This window comes from Nothoprocta perdicaria, unplaced genomic scaffold (genome assembly GCF_003342845.1).
Source record: "Nothoprocta perdicaria isolate Ctin4 unplaced genomic scaffold, notPer1 scaffold_231, whole genome shotgun sequence".
Classification (NCBI taxonomy): Eukaryota; Metazoa; Chordata; class Aves; order Tinamiformes; family Tinamidae; genus Nothoprocta; species Nothoprocta perdicaria.
Window position 1 is genome coordinate 265,888 of NW_020455457.1, and position 14,277 is coordinate 280,164.

A 14,277-nucleotide genomic window follows, 5' to 3' on the forward strand; every position below is an offset into this window, starting at 1 on the left:
AGCAGAGAAAACTAACTGTGTTAAATACTTTTAGTAGCACAAAGAAAAGAAAAAAGATTCTATTTATAGCAGCAATTGTCAGAAGTTTCATCAGAAAAATGTAAAACAGACTTTAATTCAAATTAATCTCCAGAAATGTTACCCAGGATATTTACACATGCAAAAAAGYTTATTTTACTATGGTTTTCACAAGTAATTAACAAAAAATAAAAAGAAATCATTCATTTTATTGTAACTATCACATCTGTTATGTTTGCATATTTARGAAAACCATTTTTGTAAGAAAGAGCATACTTCAAACTATTTCAAATCCAGTAGTTCTTCCTCTATTAGCTACATAGTCATAACAATCATACTTTTCTAACAAGTTCATATAATTATGGAATTTACAAATCCTTTGCAAGTGATAGTTTGTAAGTCATGCAGATGTATTTTCTCACTACCAAGAAATACAATCATAATGATTCTATGATTCTAAGGCTAAACCCTATAGTCTATAGTATGGAATCTCTGATACACCAGGCTGGCTCATCTGATGCAGAAAAGGATTTCAGGTTCATTTTTAAGAATGCTTCTAATAATCAGCYAATTATGAAGCTTAAATTTTTGCTTAAGTTTCTACAACCCTAAAAATGGAAAGTTTTTTTTTTTTCAGGAAACTCCTCTTTATCTGCTTTTCTTCAGTATCCATAAAAATACAAACAAATAACTGTTTTTTGTTGTTTTATACTGATAGGGTTCATATATCAGAGTCTTGATGGGGCTTTGGGAGTTAATAGAAGTCAGTAACTGTACTTTAAATTCTCACTCAAAGCAATATGACAGACAAAAGGTCCGTGCCAGAGCATCTGGAACAGCTGACAGAACACAGTACTTTAAATGCAGCACAGTCTGCCAATGTATTCTTCAACTGCACAGCTCCTCAGTAAATGCAAAAATGACCTCAACTATTAAAAAAAAAGCCCTCCTAGAATCATTTATATAAATTAAGTATACCGTTATCATTTCAGTATTAATATGAGTATTGCAAATATATCTTTATGGAATAAGATAGCCTAACAGCATGCATAACTTCAGAAATAGCTGGCTGAATTAAGAGTGGATTATATTCCCAATCCTTGTTTTGCCACCATGCTCACAGGTGCACTGAGTACACAGCTTTCTGCTCCACAAAAACACATGAAACACAAGAATACTTTCCCAGAAAAAAAAAAATACAGCAGTACAAAGCTCCGGGAGAGTAGAAAAACAGAGAAAGAGCAGCCAGAGCCACCGTTTTGTTTCATAGCTGGTGTTCCTGGAGGAATCACTGCTAACCTCACAGTCTCTGCATCTATCCGTATCCATTACTACTTACTGTAGTAGTGACTACAGACTGTAGTGACTACAACACTTATAAAATCTCTTTTCCCTTTTTGTTCACCTTTTCAGGACTCTGAAGACTCTCTCCCGACAGAACCGCTACTTTTCCAGCTTCCTCTTCCTTGATCTGCTCAAGGCACGCTGGATCACGACTCAGGGCACTGGCCATCACGCGGTACGTGGTGCCCAGCAGAAGATTCTGGTTTCGGAAGGCCGCGACTTTCTTGCTTAGGTACTCAGGCTTGGTATCTTCTGTGGGCATTCAAAAAGCAAGCTGGGCATTTGACAACAAAGCAACTTCATATAACAAAGAAAGTGCATCACACATAAAAGTTGTTACCAAGTAAGGAAATCGTTTTTAGCATGGAGAGCACTTGTTCAGGAGAGCTCTGGCTGCGGCAGCTGCTGTGGTTGAAGCGGCAACAGGCGTAATTCCACCTCACCAGCCAGTCTTCCTGTGCTCTGGCCTCTCTCTGCAGGCACTTCAGAAGTTTCTTGGCAATGGAAAAGCTGTTCTGTATTAAAAGAAAGAGGCAGAACTTTCAGGTAATGTATCTGGAGAGGAAATGAAATATTTCTGCAACTAAATGGAGGGATGGAAGGATTCAGGTAACAAAAGTATAATAAGAGAATCTGCTAGATTAAAAGTGATCCCCTGCTTTTCGGTTTTCATGTTCAAAACAGATTTGTGCTAATGGAGACAGGTGAAAAGGAAAAACAATACAGGTTTTATAAACTGAGGAAACTAAAATAATTCTGTTTGTATGATTAAACAGGCACTAACTGTTCTGCAATTCAAACACATGTGGGCAGCACAACTTGGCTTGTAATACCATTTGGCAAGTCATTGTGCATTGTTTGTGTTTTAATGAACAAGGTCCATATAAATAACATTAAATTTGCCCTAGGTCTTTACTCATCTTTATSCTACACAGCACTAATGTTATATTTGGCTGTCAGTGTTAATAATGAACTCTCTCAATGATTCCAAATTTTTGTAGCATTTTGGAAGACCAGGGAGACCCTGACTTACTGATCTTGTCCAAGCTTGGAACACCAGAAGTCCATGATCTAAGAGACTATGTTTCAGTCATTTTATCACTAAGATCTAAAACAACATTTTCCATCACTTATAGCTTACTTCTTTATACAAATGTTAGCCCAAATATGTAACCATGACACTGTAGGGTCATTTTCACTCAATGAAAACGGTAATGGAAAAGAAAAAAAGTTYCATTATTGCTGACTGAAGTAAATGATAGTGATTCAATCTAAATTTGATTTGCTTTCTTATATAGAAAACATTGTTTGTAATTGAGAAAACACAGTATCTGGTTGCCAGCCTCCTTTTCATTAGTGACTGTAGCATTTTAGATGCCTTTTTTTTTTTTTTTTTTTTTTTTTTCCTTAGAGAGTTTCAGAAACCATCTGTGGATCAAAGAGGCCTTCAGGCGTACTTCCAGTAAGGAGAAATTATCAGGTTCTTAATTAACGTTTATCTACTGTTCTCTTTCTCTGCAGAACGTACTTTCTTCTGCATTCAAAGCATCCTGGACAGCTGGGTGAAGCAGCGAGGAGCTCTGCACTAGCAGAAGGTATCCTGTGAGGGATTTCCAGCTGTAATTACTACAGATTTTCAAAAACAAAACAAAACAAACAGAAAAGAAAATCAGAGTCACCTGTTTCCTGGCACTTTCTATCATCTTCATTTTCATGTTAAATTTGCAGTTTTTAATCATTGAAGAAATGTCTTCATCCTGTTGATCGACTTCCATTTGGTCACCAGTACTATATTCCTCATCCACTTCCATACTATCATTGGCCTGATCGCTGGGAAGTTTCTCCTGCAGTTTGTCGAGAAAGAAACACCTGCATAATGACAACAGGAGGACAAATCAGTCTAGAACATGGGAAGGGGAAGCAAAGGGGTATAGCATTGACCTTCCTCACAGTAAGCACAGCTAAAAAACCATCAAGCCACAGTGAGGGCTTTGAGCTAAGCACACTCCCCACCGAGTCTGGACAGTAAAAACTAACGGTAGGATGACTCTAAGCGCATCCCAGGATTCTGAAGCAGCAAGATTAAATACCAGAAAATGCCTATAACAGAGCAGGTGTTTTATTTCTTTTCTGAAGTCACAGCCTCACCTTTTAAGTTCACCAAGTCGTAACTTCTACTCCAACTTTWCAGCAGTGAGAACAAAAAGCCATCTCATTTATGAAGTGTAAGTTCCATACAATAATTTTGCCAACCTCAAACTAACGTGTACATGACACCAAAACACGCAAGAAGGCTGCAATTACAACTTCTTAAAATTCACATTGCAGGAAAGACTGGTGACAATTACCATTAAACAATGCTAAATATTTTATAGGCTACAAGCAGTTCTATCTAATTTAAAAGCACCTTTCACTATGTAGACAGTTACTTAATGCAGGGGAAGTCTTCTCTGGAGCTTAGCTCTGTATAAAAGTAGTAAAAACAGCACATCCTCTGTTACCCTAATTTGAGTTAAAGGTTTTGTAAGGACACACAAAAGAAAGCATTTAAGACACTGGTAGCCTGTCAAATCATAGAAGTTTTGAGACTCTATAAAGGAATAAGCCATACTATGTAGTCTGTCTAATATTTAACTGGAATAAGAACTGCCATGTTCTCCTGACACCCAGAGATAACAGAACAAATTGCAGGATCCAGTGGGTATCAGCAGAGCTGAACAGAAACTGTCTCCAGAAATGGAGAAAGGATSTAGATTTTTACTGGAGGAATGGATGGAGATCAAGATAAATACCACAGAGAGAAGAGAAAAAATATAAATTCGAAAAATGTATTCCAGCTTTTTCAGAGATAATCCAAAGGAGTCTCTGGAGAACCTTTGTTCTTTCTAGCAACAGTTGCATAGCAGAACTCTCTAGTTACAGCAATCATCATTAACCCTCATATAAACATGTGAAATACTGACAGTGCTGGTCTCTTTGGTACATTCCCTAACATCTGAACTTTAATTATCTGCAAAGTATGTAAGCATTTTTATTCAAAACGGAGCTAAATGCAACTTATCTGATCAATCACATGTGGTTGTGCTCAGAGGCWGCAGAACTGAACCACTTTGTCTTACCATGAGTATTTTCATAGAATGTATGTAATTACTGATGCGAAACAATGCTTAAAATAACGGTTTTGTTTCCTAACAACATGGTTTGTTCAGTTTTCAATTATCCTTCGTTTCTCCCCACAAGTTTGTCATTTGAAAAACATGCTATTCTACCAATTTGTAAGATGCTATAAGAGCTTTTAAAAAGTCAAATACTGGATCAAACACCCACATTTGTACACAAGAAGTATTACAAAAAGCATCTCTCTGAATGTAACAGGCACACAGAACTGAAGCTAACAGAAAAATCTCATTTTACCGGTTTGTAATGATATCATCCCAGATGTTCATAGGATCCATTTTAGCATCTGGATATCTGCTTGTCCAGATTCTAAGAAGTCTCTTAAGGGAAGCTCGTGAAGTTAAGTTACCTAAAATCAATTAAGAACACTTTAAAAAGAACACTCTAAATCTAACCAATGTGAAAAAAAAAAAACTAAAATGAACTAAACTATATCTTAAGCTCTAGAATTGCAATAAAATAATCTCTATTATCTATCATTAATCTCTATCTCTATTTCTGGACTTGCATTAATTATGCTTTGGTGATCATACTATTTATTTATTTWTTTTTTCAGAAGCCCGGTAGCTTCAATACAGAGATCATAGTGAATTATCACCGAAAGTCATCGTCTTTCTATTAAAGAATTAGGTAAAACAGTTGTTAACTAAATTTAATACAAAATATTTACATATTAAATATTATTTTTATAATCAAATATGTAATATTGACATTAATTAAATATAGATAACATTTATGTGCATGTTTATGTGAGTAAATTTATATTTCATTCCCATGACAGAAGATCCAAATTTCACACTATGTCCATCTTTTATCTCGCTAATCACTACTTGCCCACAAAAGTGTCCCCAACAAAAACCTTAGTTTGAGATTTCAGTCTTCTAAGTGTAGAAGCTGAAATTCAAAGCTGATAAAAGAGGTATTTAATGAAAATAAAGGAGAATAAATTTGAGGAAAACAAAATCTTTACTTGTTTTGTCCATAAAATTGATGAAATCCTGTATTTCTATCAAAGTTTGTACAGACTGCAGCTTGGTCATTCGACTTTGATGTAACAAAGTGTCAATACTGGAATAGCTCTGAAAGGAAATGCAGAAAATGAGATTTYACACAGATGATTTACCACATGATTMTATTTAGTGCTCTAGAACTACATATATGACATTGTGAGGACCACACTCTACAATCAAACCTTTTACAGGTTAAGCAACCTGCAGTCTAACGGCACCTCTACTCTAGACAAGTATGGAATCACAGCCCTAACTCCTATTCCAGGACTTAGAATACTCCTACAGGCTAATGAGAACTTGGTAATGATCAAAGCTTTCACCCTCCTTTTGTATATATATGTATATATTTTTAATATAATATACATGTGTGTGTATAAAAATATTACATATAACTTACATAGATTAATAATTTCCTTTCAAGGTTGTTCTGAGGGCAGTAGACTTTTAAAAGGATGATTGAAATAAAATTGCTATTCATCTGTGCTAACAGTTACTGTGAAAAATCTAATTGTGAATCTAGCAGAACAAAACAATTTAAAACAGGGAAGAGGCACTCCACTGGCTGACTCTATTCTTGCCACTGCAATCATGTAAGTCAATGGAAGTTTTGCCATATCTAGATCACATTGTATTTGGGATAGCATTTATCTTGACAGTATAATCTAGTAGCAATAACACTGACAACAGTTTTACTGTTCCATGAGTTTGTACAGAAAAATAAAAAATAAAGCACACCAGAAAGAGCAGTGATTATTACCTGCATGAAGATCTGCAAGCCATTGCTTATGTAGTATTTGGCTCTGTCAAAATCATCTTGCAGGATGTAAAGGAGACTAAGCTCCTGGCTGTAGCGCATTTCTATCAGAGCCTTCTTCTGTTCTGTCTTCATTGCCTCATCAATAAAAGTCAGCAAAGTCTGGTCATTTTCCCCATTGAGCAATAGCTTCAACTTACTGCGTATTATATACGGCAGGTAGGTTTCCTATAGGGGGAGATACAGATGAGCATTTTTGTCTGTTTATTTTCGGTGGCAGATCAAATACAGAAAAACTGTATTTTTCAGTGATTTCTTAAGAGTTTTCCTTCCAGTTTGCCAACAAATCACAGTCAACTTCTCTTATACGTTCAATAAGTTTTAATTTAGCAAATCTCACTTTGAAAAAAAAATAGTGGTTTGGCAATTTTCAAGATGTATAAAGAATAAAGAGATAAAAGCGACACAAAAACTGCAAGAAGAAATTAAACCTGGTGCTGTACAAGCAGCTATCAATTTGAGGTACAGCTTAAGCATCTATAAAAATAGCAGGAACAATTGCCTGAGGTATTTTATCTATTAGACACTTTGCTAATTTCTGTGAGAAAAATCAGTACAACTAATGACACTTAACTACAATTAACTACTATTATCTACTACTACTATTAACTATAAATCATACAGTTGATTCCTACAAAACTACACTATGGCAGGACAGCTCTGTACAGAGCAAAAGAAGGTAGTATCAAAACAGTGATTTCTAGAAACCTGGTAATATGGATCACTCCAAGCTTTGTTTAGGTCTGGAGGTTGTTCACTGTCGATGTTTAAAGTAGCAGAATACTCCAGTGACTTCCACTTTGTCAGGTGATCGTAACATTCAAGCGAGGCAAGTTCCCAGAAATCCTTCTCTGCCTCTGTTGGCTCCCCATCTTGCCAGTCTTCATTAGAGAGAGCCTAGAGAAGGAGTTTAAGGARGGAGGAGATTCGCAGCTAGTTTAAATTCTGTCCCCAAGAGCTTATTCAAGAATAACCTGTTCTCTCAAAAATATCTACCCACTTACCAGTGTGACAGCAACGTTACTGAAAAAATGAAGCTAGTTGATATTTATATATAAATTCATTTCCATTTTTCACTTTAGCCTATTACTATCAAACAGCAGGAAAGAATTTATGAGAAAGAAGGAAAAATAAAAAAAAGAAAAAAGAAGAAAAAAGAGAGAGGTTTGGGGGAGTCATTTTACCTCTTCATAATATTTAACTGCTTCAGCATAGTCACCTCTTGCTTCTGCCAGCAATGCTTTCTGTGTGACTTCCTTAGTCCCAATCTTACCACTGAAAATGCCACGAAGGACATCATAATCTCCCAGAGATCGGTAGAGCCTGGTAAAACCAAAAAACCCAACACTTTTAATTAGTTGAACAGAGGAACATTAACATAAGCTACTCCTATTTAGTCGGTAATGACAGAAATAGCATAAGCAACCATCCAAGCTCTGCCACTGGCCTGTAACATGAAAAAAAGAATCTTTATTTCTCACATCAGATTATAATTTTATCCCTGTAAACTTCCTCCTGTAGATCACCTAAACATTGGTGACTCCTGCAGTTGAAAAGCTAGGGACAAAGACGTTTTTCWTCAGTCTGATAGCATTGTCAGGGTGCGCGACCGTTAAGTCTGACTGCTGCAACTGAAGGACAGCAACTAACTGAGAAGAAATTAAAAGGGGAAAGAATTCTGAAAAGGGGAAGAAATAAAAAAGAAGCCCTACAAGCTACAGGGCAGAGGTCTTCACAGGGTGACCCTGAGCAGCAGTAAACTGTCCCAAAAGTGGACTTACTTGACAAGTTCGATCCACCTGGTGACATCCAGGGGCAGCTCTGCCCTGCCGCGCATCCGCTTGCGAGGGGGCTCGTCAGCAGGGAACAGGGACACGAGCGCCTGCTCCAGGAGCAGGATCCCCGCGGGCTGCTGCAAGCTGGCAAGGCAGCTCGCGCTCACGTTAGCTGGGTCCAGTTCGAGCAGCTCTCTGTGCTGGTAACTCATTTCCTACAGAACAACAACAACAAAAAAAGAAGTGCCTGTTAGGTCTAAAACTATAGTGATAAATGCATTTTACAGACCACCTATTTTGTATCCTTTTCTTTACAGTGCAAACTTTGGTAATAAGCAATTACATCTTCAGAAGTGCCAAACTCTGGGAAAACTTGAATCCTTTCTTTTTTTCCTGTGCTGCTACTCCTAGGACCAAGAACAGTACAGAGTAACAGCTCTAGTTCAACTGCCTCCAGGGCTGCTAAAGACTGGGGTTACCTCAGAAGCAAGGAAATTAAAAGTAATCAGAAGTTAATGGAAGAAACCTGCATATATTTCAACTTGCTACTCCTGATCTACCTTGTAGGCAACTCTTCCTAGGTAGACACGGCGGTAACGGGGATAAAAACATTCATAATCCGAATCTTTCCTCCTTTTTTTTTTTTTTTTTTTTYTTTCAGTTTTGGTAGCGTGCTGCCCTATAGACAACAGCTGTATTTTACTTAACCTATTGAGTGGTGCATTCCTAGTTTAAGCCAAAGGCATGATTATCCGTGATGTTTTCTCAGAGCTAGCGGTTTTCTATCCACATACTTATCTAGTTTTAGCATACCACAGATTCCCATTAGACTCATTTGTTTGTGCTCATCAAGCATTGTCTGATTTGAAGACATGACAATATTTCTAGTTTTTATGCTATTTAATTTTTATGCTATTAAACACCAATCCACTGCAAAACAACACCCTTTTCAGGGATAAGTATTCTTGGTAACATAAACGCTTATTTTAATACTTAAATCATTATCCCAAGTGCATGTAAATATATCAGAAAAGTAGCAGGCAAGTCCATAACCCCGAGGGTTTAGTTTAAGAATCTAAGGGAAAGTTGCAATAATATTTTAACCAAATAAAAAGAAAAGTCCAAGCTGGAGGAGTGGTAATATACATTCATTCCAAGAAATAGCACTGATTTTTAGGGTAACAGTTGATAGTTTTTTTCACAAACATAGTCTAAGCTACGCTTGGATGGTAACTGCAATCACCTTGAAATACAGAATATGAAGCTGACTGAAGAACCATTATATATTTTGCCTAAAGTTAAATTTGCATGCAATGAAAACACAGGAAGAACATTTCTGTAGCTGTCTGCATTACAGACATGTTGTGCATGTTATTGAGGCAACTTTCCACTACCAGTTTCTATCACAGCTGTACAAGTGCTCTTGCAACCCTGTGCAAGGGTGCCAGGTTCCCCTGCTGCCGTCTCTTAGAGGTTACGCCAAGTTTTCCATTCAGTTCCACAGTCTAAAACCTCAGAATAGCTATACTGAGGTTGGACCAAGGGTCTGCCTAGCCCTTTATACGGGATATCTATGAAAAACTCTAAGAACTAGGCAAATATGTCCAGAGAATACTCTCCTAAAGCCTTCCAATATACAGAAAACTCTACATAAAAAGTACCATTTTTGTATTTAGTGACTTCTGGTGACTTAGTAGTCATGATCGTTTCTCTTCTGAGAGCAGAGAGAACGTTCCTTCCCCATCTACAGCCAATGTGTTCTGTCTTAGCTTGCACCACATGTTCAAAGATAAGGAGGAATGGCATCCAAGCCAGCCTRATAACTAAAACATTTAGGTGCAATTTTATGTTCTTCAGAGGCCAGATATCTCTTGTGAAGCCTATGTAAACTTTTGTTATGAAATTTTCAGGTTCTTTTTTCATACTTCAGACATCTTTTCTTCTGCCACAAAAGCCAAGCCCAGAGCCTCATCGTAAATGTTAAGATTATCTTTGTAGATTGCAATGGCTCCTTTTATCACCTGCTTATTCTCCTGATGAGACTTGAACCTGTAGATTAAGAAGTCACGCGAGCAGCAGGAAATGTCAGTGAAACCTTTCCGAAACAACCCAATCCTTASGAAACTACTGGTATACAGGCAGCAGAAGCTGTGCTTCTGCAAGACATCAGGACAGTTTCTGTGAACAAAAGTGATGGTCTCAGCCCTGCGTTGCCTTTCTGTTGATCAATACAAACTCTAACCCCAGCTGCGGAGAGGACTTCCTCTSGCAGTTATGCATGATGCTCTGGCACCTCCACATTCCAGCTGAGGCTTGGAATCCCGTTTCTTCTATTATTCAATGCTGATGAGAGACTCTTAGTACACTTAAGCCCATATTTTTGACAAATTTCAACTTTCCTTTAATTTCCGACTCTTCATTTTATGTCAATCAATGGAAAAAAGTAGCCTAACATAATAATGTTATTAATATGGTCTAATAGCTAGTTCAACACAAATAATAACACAGTACAAAGCGTGAGAATAAACAAACAGAAGTGAGSTATCAAGAAGGAACATTCACAGATAGTTACTGTGAGAACACTGGCGAGAAAAATACCAAGACAGCCCAGAAAAATCCCCATAGTATTTGACCTTTGTTGCAGCTGCAGAGAAGAAAGTAAACAAGATACTACATTTTTTCAGATGTGTAAATACAAGTGCTAGGAAGCAAATAGTGTCGTTGTTTAAAAACCTAGTTCAAACCAGATATTTCTCCTGCATTACGAGTGATATCTACTGTCACACAGCATCGAAACCTCTGTAACAGAAAAAGAAAACTAGTTTATCTGGAACTCAAAAACAGATTTTTTGAGAGCTATAAATAGACACTATTAAGATCAAAACAGATGACAAGAAATATTAAATAGAATGAGCGCATGGCAGGGCTTTGGACAAATTTTCTCTCCTCTCTGAGAACGAGGATAAAAGATAAACCCCACAAGCTATTGCAGATCAGCACAGTCTCCCAGCACAACACACAGAAGCAAAAGGAGAAAGGCTGGTGGTTCCTTCCCAGTGGATGTAAAGTGTCTGCTCCCTCTTGGGTGGGAGCAAGTCCTTCCCTCAAGACTGAAAATGCCCATGCAGCTACAGCAGGGGGATAATTTGAAGAGATTGCTGAAAAAGGCTAAAAGATGCTAAAAAYAAACAGTCTGACAGCTACTGATACCCTCCAAACATCAAAGTATTCCTCACTGCAGCACTTCCCAGAAAGAGGGAAGATAAGCACAGTAACACCCACATAACCGTTTCRATTGTTCTCTCAGCTTTCATTTAAACTCAAGTCTCTTCTTGTTACTGATGTAATTAAAAACATGAAAAGGCAACTCAAAACACTACAGATTAGAAATTACAGAAACGCTGAGACATCAGCTCAGAGGCACAAATTGCTTTGCTCACTTTTAAGAGTCACTTGAAGTACCCACCTTGTTAACAATTCTCCTTTCATCTCTGCCTAATCCCAGTAACTGAATTTGACCTTCACCACCACTGAATTTATCACATATTTAGGCAAAAACATTACCATGTTCTGCTACTTTCCAGTCATATAGCAAATTTACCTGGATGCATGCAATGAATGGTGGAAAATAAGACACGCTCATATTCAGGAAATGATTGAAGTCCTTCAGCAGCTTCTCAATGATCATTTTCTTCTCAGAAGGAGTTTTCRATTTCTCTACTTCGTGCATAATTCCAGTAAATAAACTGCTGAAAAGCTGCTTGGCAAATGTTGGATCTTTCTAAAAAATAAAAAATAAAATAAAGGCACTAAATTACTAACTGCTCAGGCATAAACCATATTCATGCAGGGATTTCTTTATTTCTTTCTGAGTTACTATACTATTCAATGTGTATGAAACCCAGACCTAACACCAAAGGAGCTAAAAGGAGCTAAAAGGAGCTAACAGACAGACAAACAGAGAGATGGTGCTATCTGATATGTAAATGCTTTTCTTCAACTTTGAAGCACATTTGCAAACATACCACAACCCATAATCCCTATAGCAGAATAAAAGTTTGACCTAACACTATGCAGAACATTGACAACTGTGCTATAAATATTGATATTGTCATCAGGAACACTGTGCTTCCCCAACAGAGTAGAATCCAACAGTTCCAGCTCACAATTGCTAACAAACCCAGGTGGGAAAAGGAATCTGAATTAACTTGATGGACTAGTCTGAGTCCAGTCTCAGCCACAGTGACTTCACCTGTACTTTTAAAACCCCACTACAACCATAAAGGAGAATATGGCCTTTGAAAAACCAAACCCAAAAGACACAGACCTGGGCAAGGCCCTGCAGAGGGGCAATCAGACTGCTATATTCAATCTGGATGTCAGGGAGGTCTCCCACTCGGTAACTTCTGTATAAAACAACCTGGGCATCTTGCTTCATCTTTAGCTCAGATTTCATCTCCTGAAATACATTGTTTATGTTAAAAAAAARTGTATTACTTAGAGAGATCTGTATTTAGATAGGACAAAATAAGCAGTAGCATTTTTGAAGTGTTTTTAAAAAATTTTGCCATGATGATTAAACTAACAGTTTAGTATGAAGCCATAACATGGCTCAAATGATTCTAGTCCATTATAAACTCTTAAGCCTCTCCTTCAGCCATTAACTTTCAAAATCAATGCCTTGTATTTCCTGCTTCCACTAAGTTGGCGTCTCAGTTATTTCTAAGGAGTATGGGGTTATGATTGAAAGCTAGTGAACAACTCTGGTTTAGTAAGTTACTGCCTGCCAGCTGCCACAGCAGCCAGTTACTTGGCAGCTCAGTTTGCTCCAAATGTCAATAAAAATCTAATGTTTTATTTCAGTGKGTGAGAAGGGAAAGAAAGAAGGATGAATCTGGTAGAACTGATTACTACTAAAACTTAAATCAATATGGAATAAAACTGCTGTAAATTGTTGTTAAATAGCTGCCCTGTCTATTGTTGAWGTTTTACTGCTGAGAGCATTTAAATTGAACAAGAGTTATTGCTACATCTCAGCAAAACCTGTTTCTTCTTCTGCCTTTTTCCTTTTCATAGCACTGCTAAACTATAACAAAATCAGCAATAAGTTTACAAGATAGGATATTTTTTCTTTTGCCACTGGCACTAAAACCAGGAGACGGTGGGTGAATGTAAACATTTCAGTCCTTTTTTTATCCTACACAACTTCAAATGGATGATTTTCCAAAAGAAAAAATCCAGGAGCAATATTCTGGGAGACAATAGGGCTTTGCTAAACCTTTTGGTATTTCCAAATACTTGCGTGGCAAGGATCTATTTTCTCTTGTTTCTCCATTAGGCATAATATTATAATATAAATACATATTATATTTACTATTTCATTATTTATTTTTTTAATATATTATAATATTTTAAATACATAACACAATCAAGAAATCCATACAGCACTAGATTTCTGGCCTTGATAAACACTCTGCAAACGATTAATATTGACTTTCCTTCATGTTGAGAGTATGCAACAGTTAGGGTTACTCTAAAAGCTGTTGCCTCATAATTTCGAATTTACCTTCAGATAACAGATAAGATTCCCAACACTCATATCTGCAGAAATAGTCTAAATTCAGGGCTTCTCATTTCTAGGGTGACAACTGTAAAGAGCTTCGGCTGTAAACATCTCCCACCACTACTAAATATTCCATCACATAAAATCATATAATCCTATACACTAAGTGTAACACTGGAAGTGTTACCATCTGGATCTTTTTCTGCTCATGCACGTAAATRGCACGTTTTCCAAATTTTTAGAGCACCTTTTAAAGCTCTCATATTAGCAGTATCTTAAGCAGTATCTTACACACACACTCTTTCTTCACAAAGTTACGTCTAGAAATGTACAAAACTGGATGGCACCAGCACTTAAGGTTTTGAACTTGCTTTGATTCACAAACCTTTTCTCGTTTCTGTTCAGCCACACCTTTTCTAGCATAAATCAGACTGAGTTTTTCTTGGTCCTTCAAGAAACGCCTCCGCAGCCTCAGAATTTCTGTCCGTTCATCTATACCTAGGCATAAAAACAATTCAAGTCCCACAGCTTTAGTTCTGGCAAACATACAGGTCTACAGCTTCTCCTTTCTCAGGC

The 14,277-nt window shown here is 37.2% G+C and overlaps 1 protein-coding gene across 1 annotated transcript in view; it reads right to left on the bottom strand.

Moving 5' to 3' along the window:
• Nucleotides 1-14,277, bottom strand: part of PRKDC (protein kinase, DNA-activated, catalytic subunit) — a 76,497-nt gene that overhangs the window by 15,071 nt on the left and 47,149 nt on the right. Inside the window, exons 60-71 of the mRNA XM_026039503.1 lie at nucleotides 14,087-14,199; nucleotides 12,466-12,597; nucleotides 11,740-11,919; nucleotides 8,145-8,353; nucleotides 7,548-7,686; nucleotides 7,072-7,260; nucleotides 6,307-6,531; nucleotides 5,510-5,618; nucleotides 4,777-4,888; nucleotides 3,042-3,231; nucleotides 1,703-1,877; nucleotides 1,424-1,614 (exon numbers count right to left, since the gene is read on the bottom strand). Of these exons, the coding sequence (XP_025895288.1) occupies nucleotides 1,424-1,614; nucleotides 1,703-1,877; nucleotides 3,042-3,231; nucleotides 4,777-4,888; nucleotides 5,510-5,618; nucleotides 6,307-6,531; nucleotides 7,072-7,260; nucleotides 7,548-7,686; nucleotides 8,145-8,353; nucleotides 11,740-11,919; nucleotides 12,466-12,597; nucleotides 14,087-14,199 (1,964 nt within the window). The remainder of the gene's footprint in view (nucleotides 1-1,423; nucleotides 1,615-1,702; nucleotides 1,878-3,041; nucleotides 3,232-4,776; nucleotides 4,889-5,509; nucleotides 5,619-6,306; nucleotides 6,532-7,071; nucleotides 7,261-7,547; nucleotides 7,687-8,144; nucleotides 8,354-11,739; nucleotides 11,920-12,465; nucleotides 12,598-14,086; nucleotides 14,200-14,277) is intronic.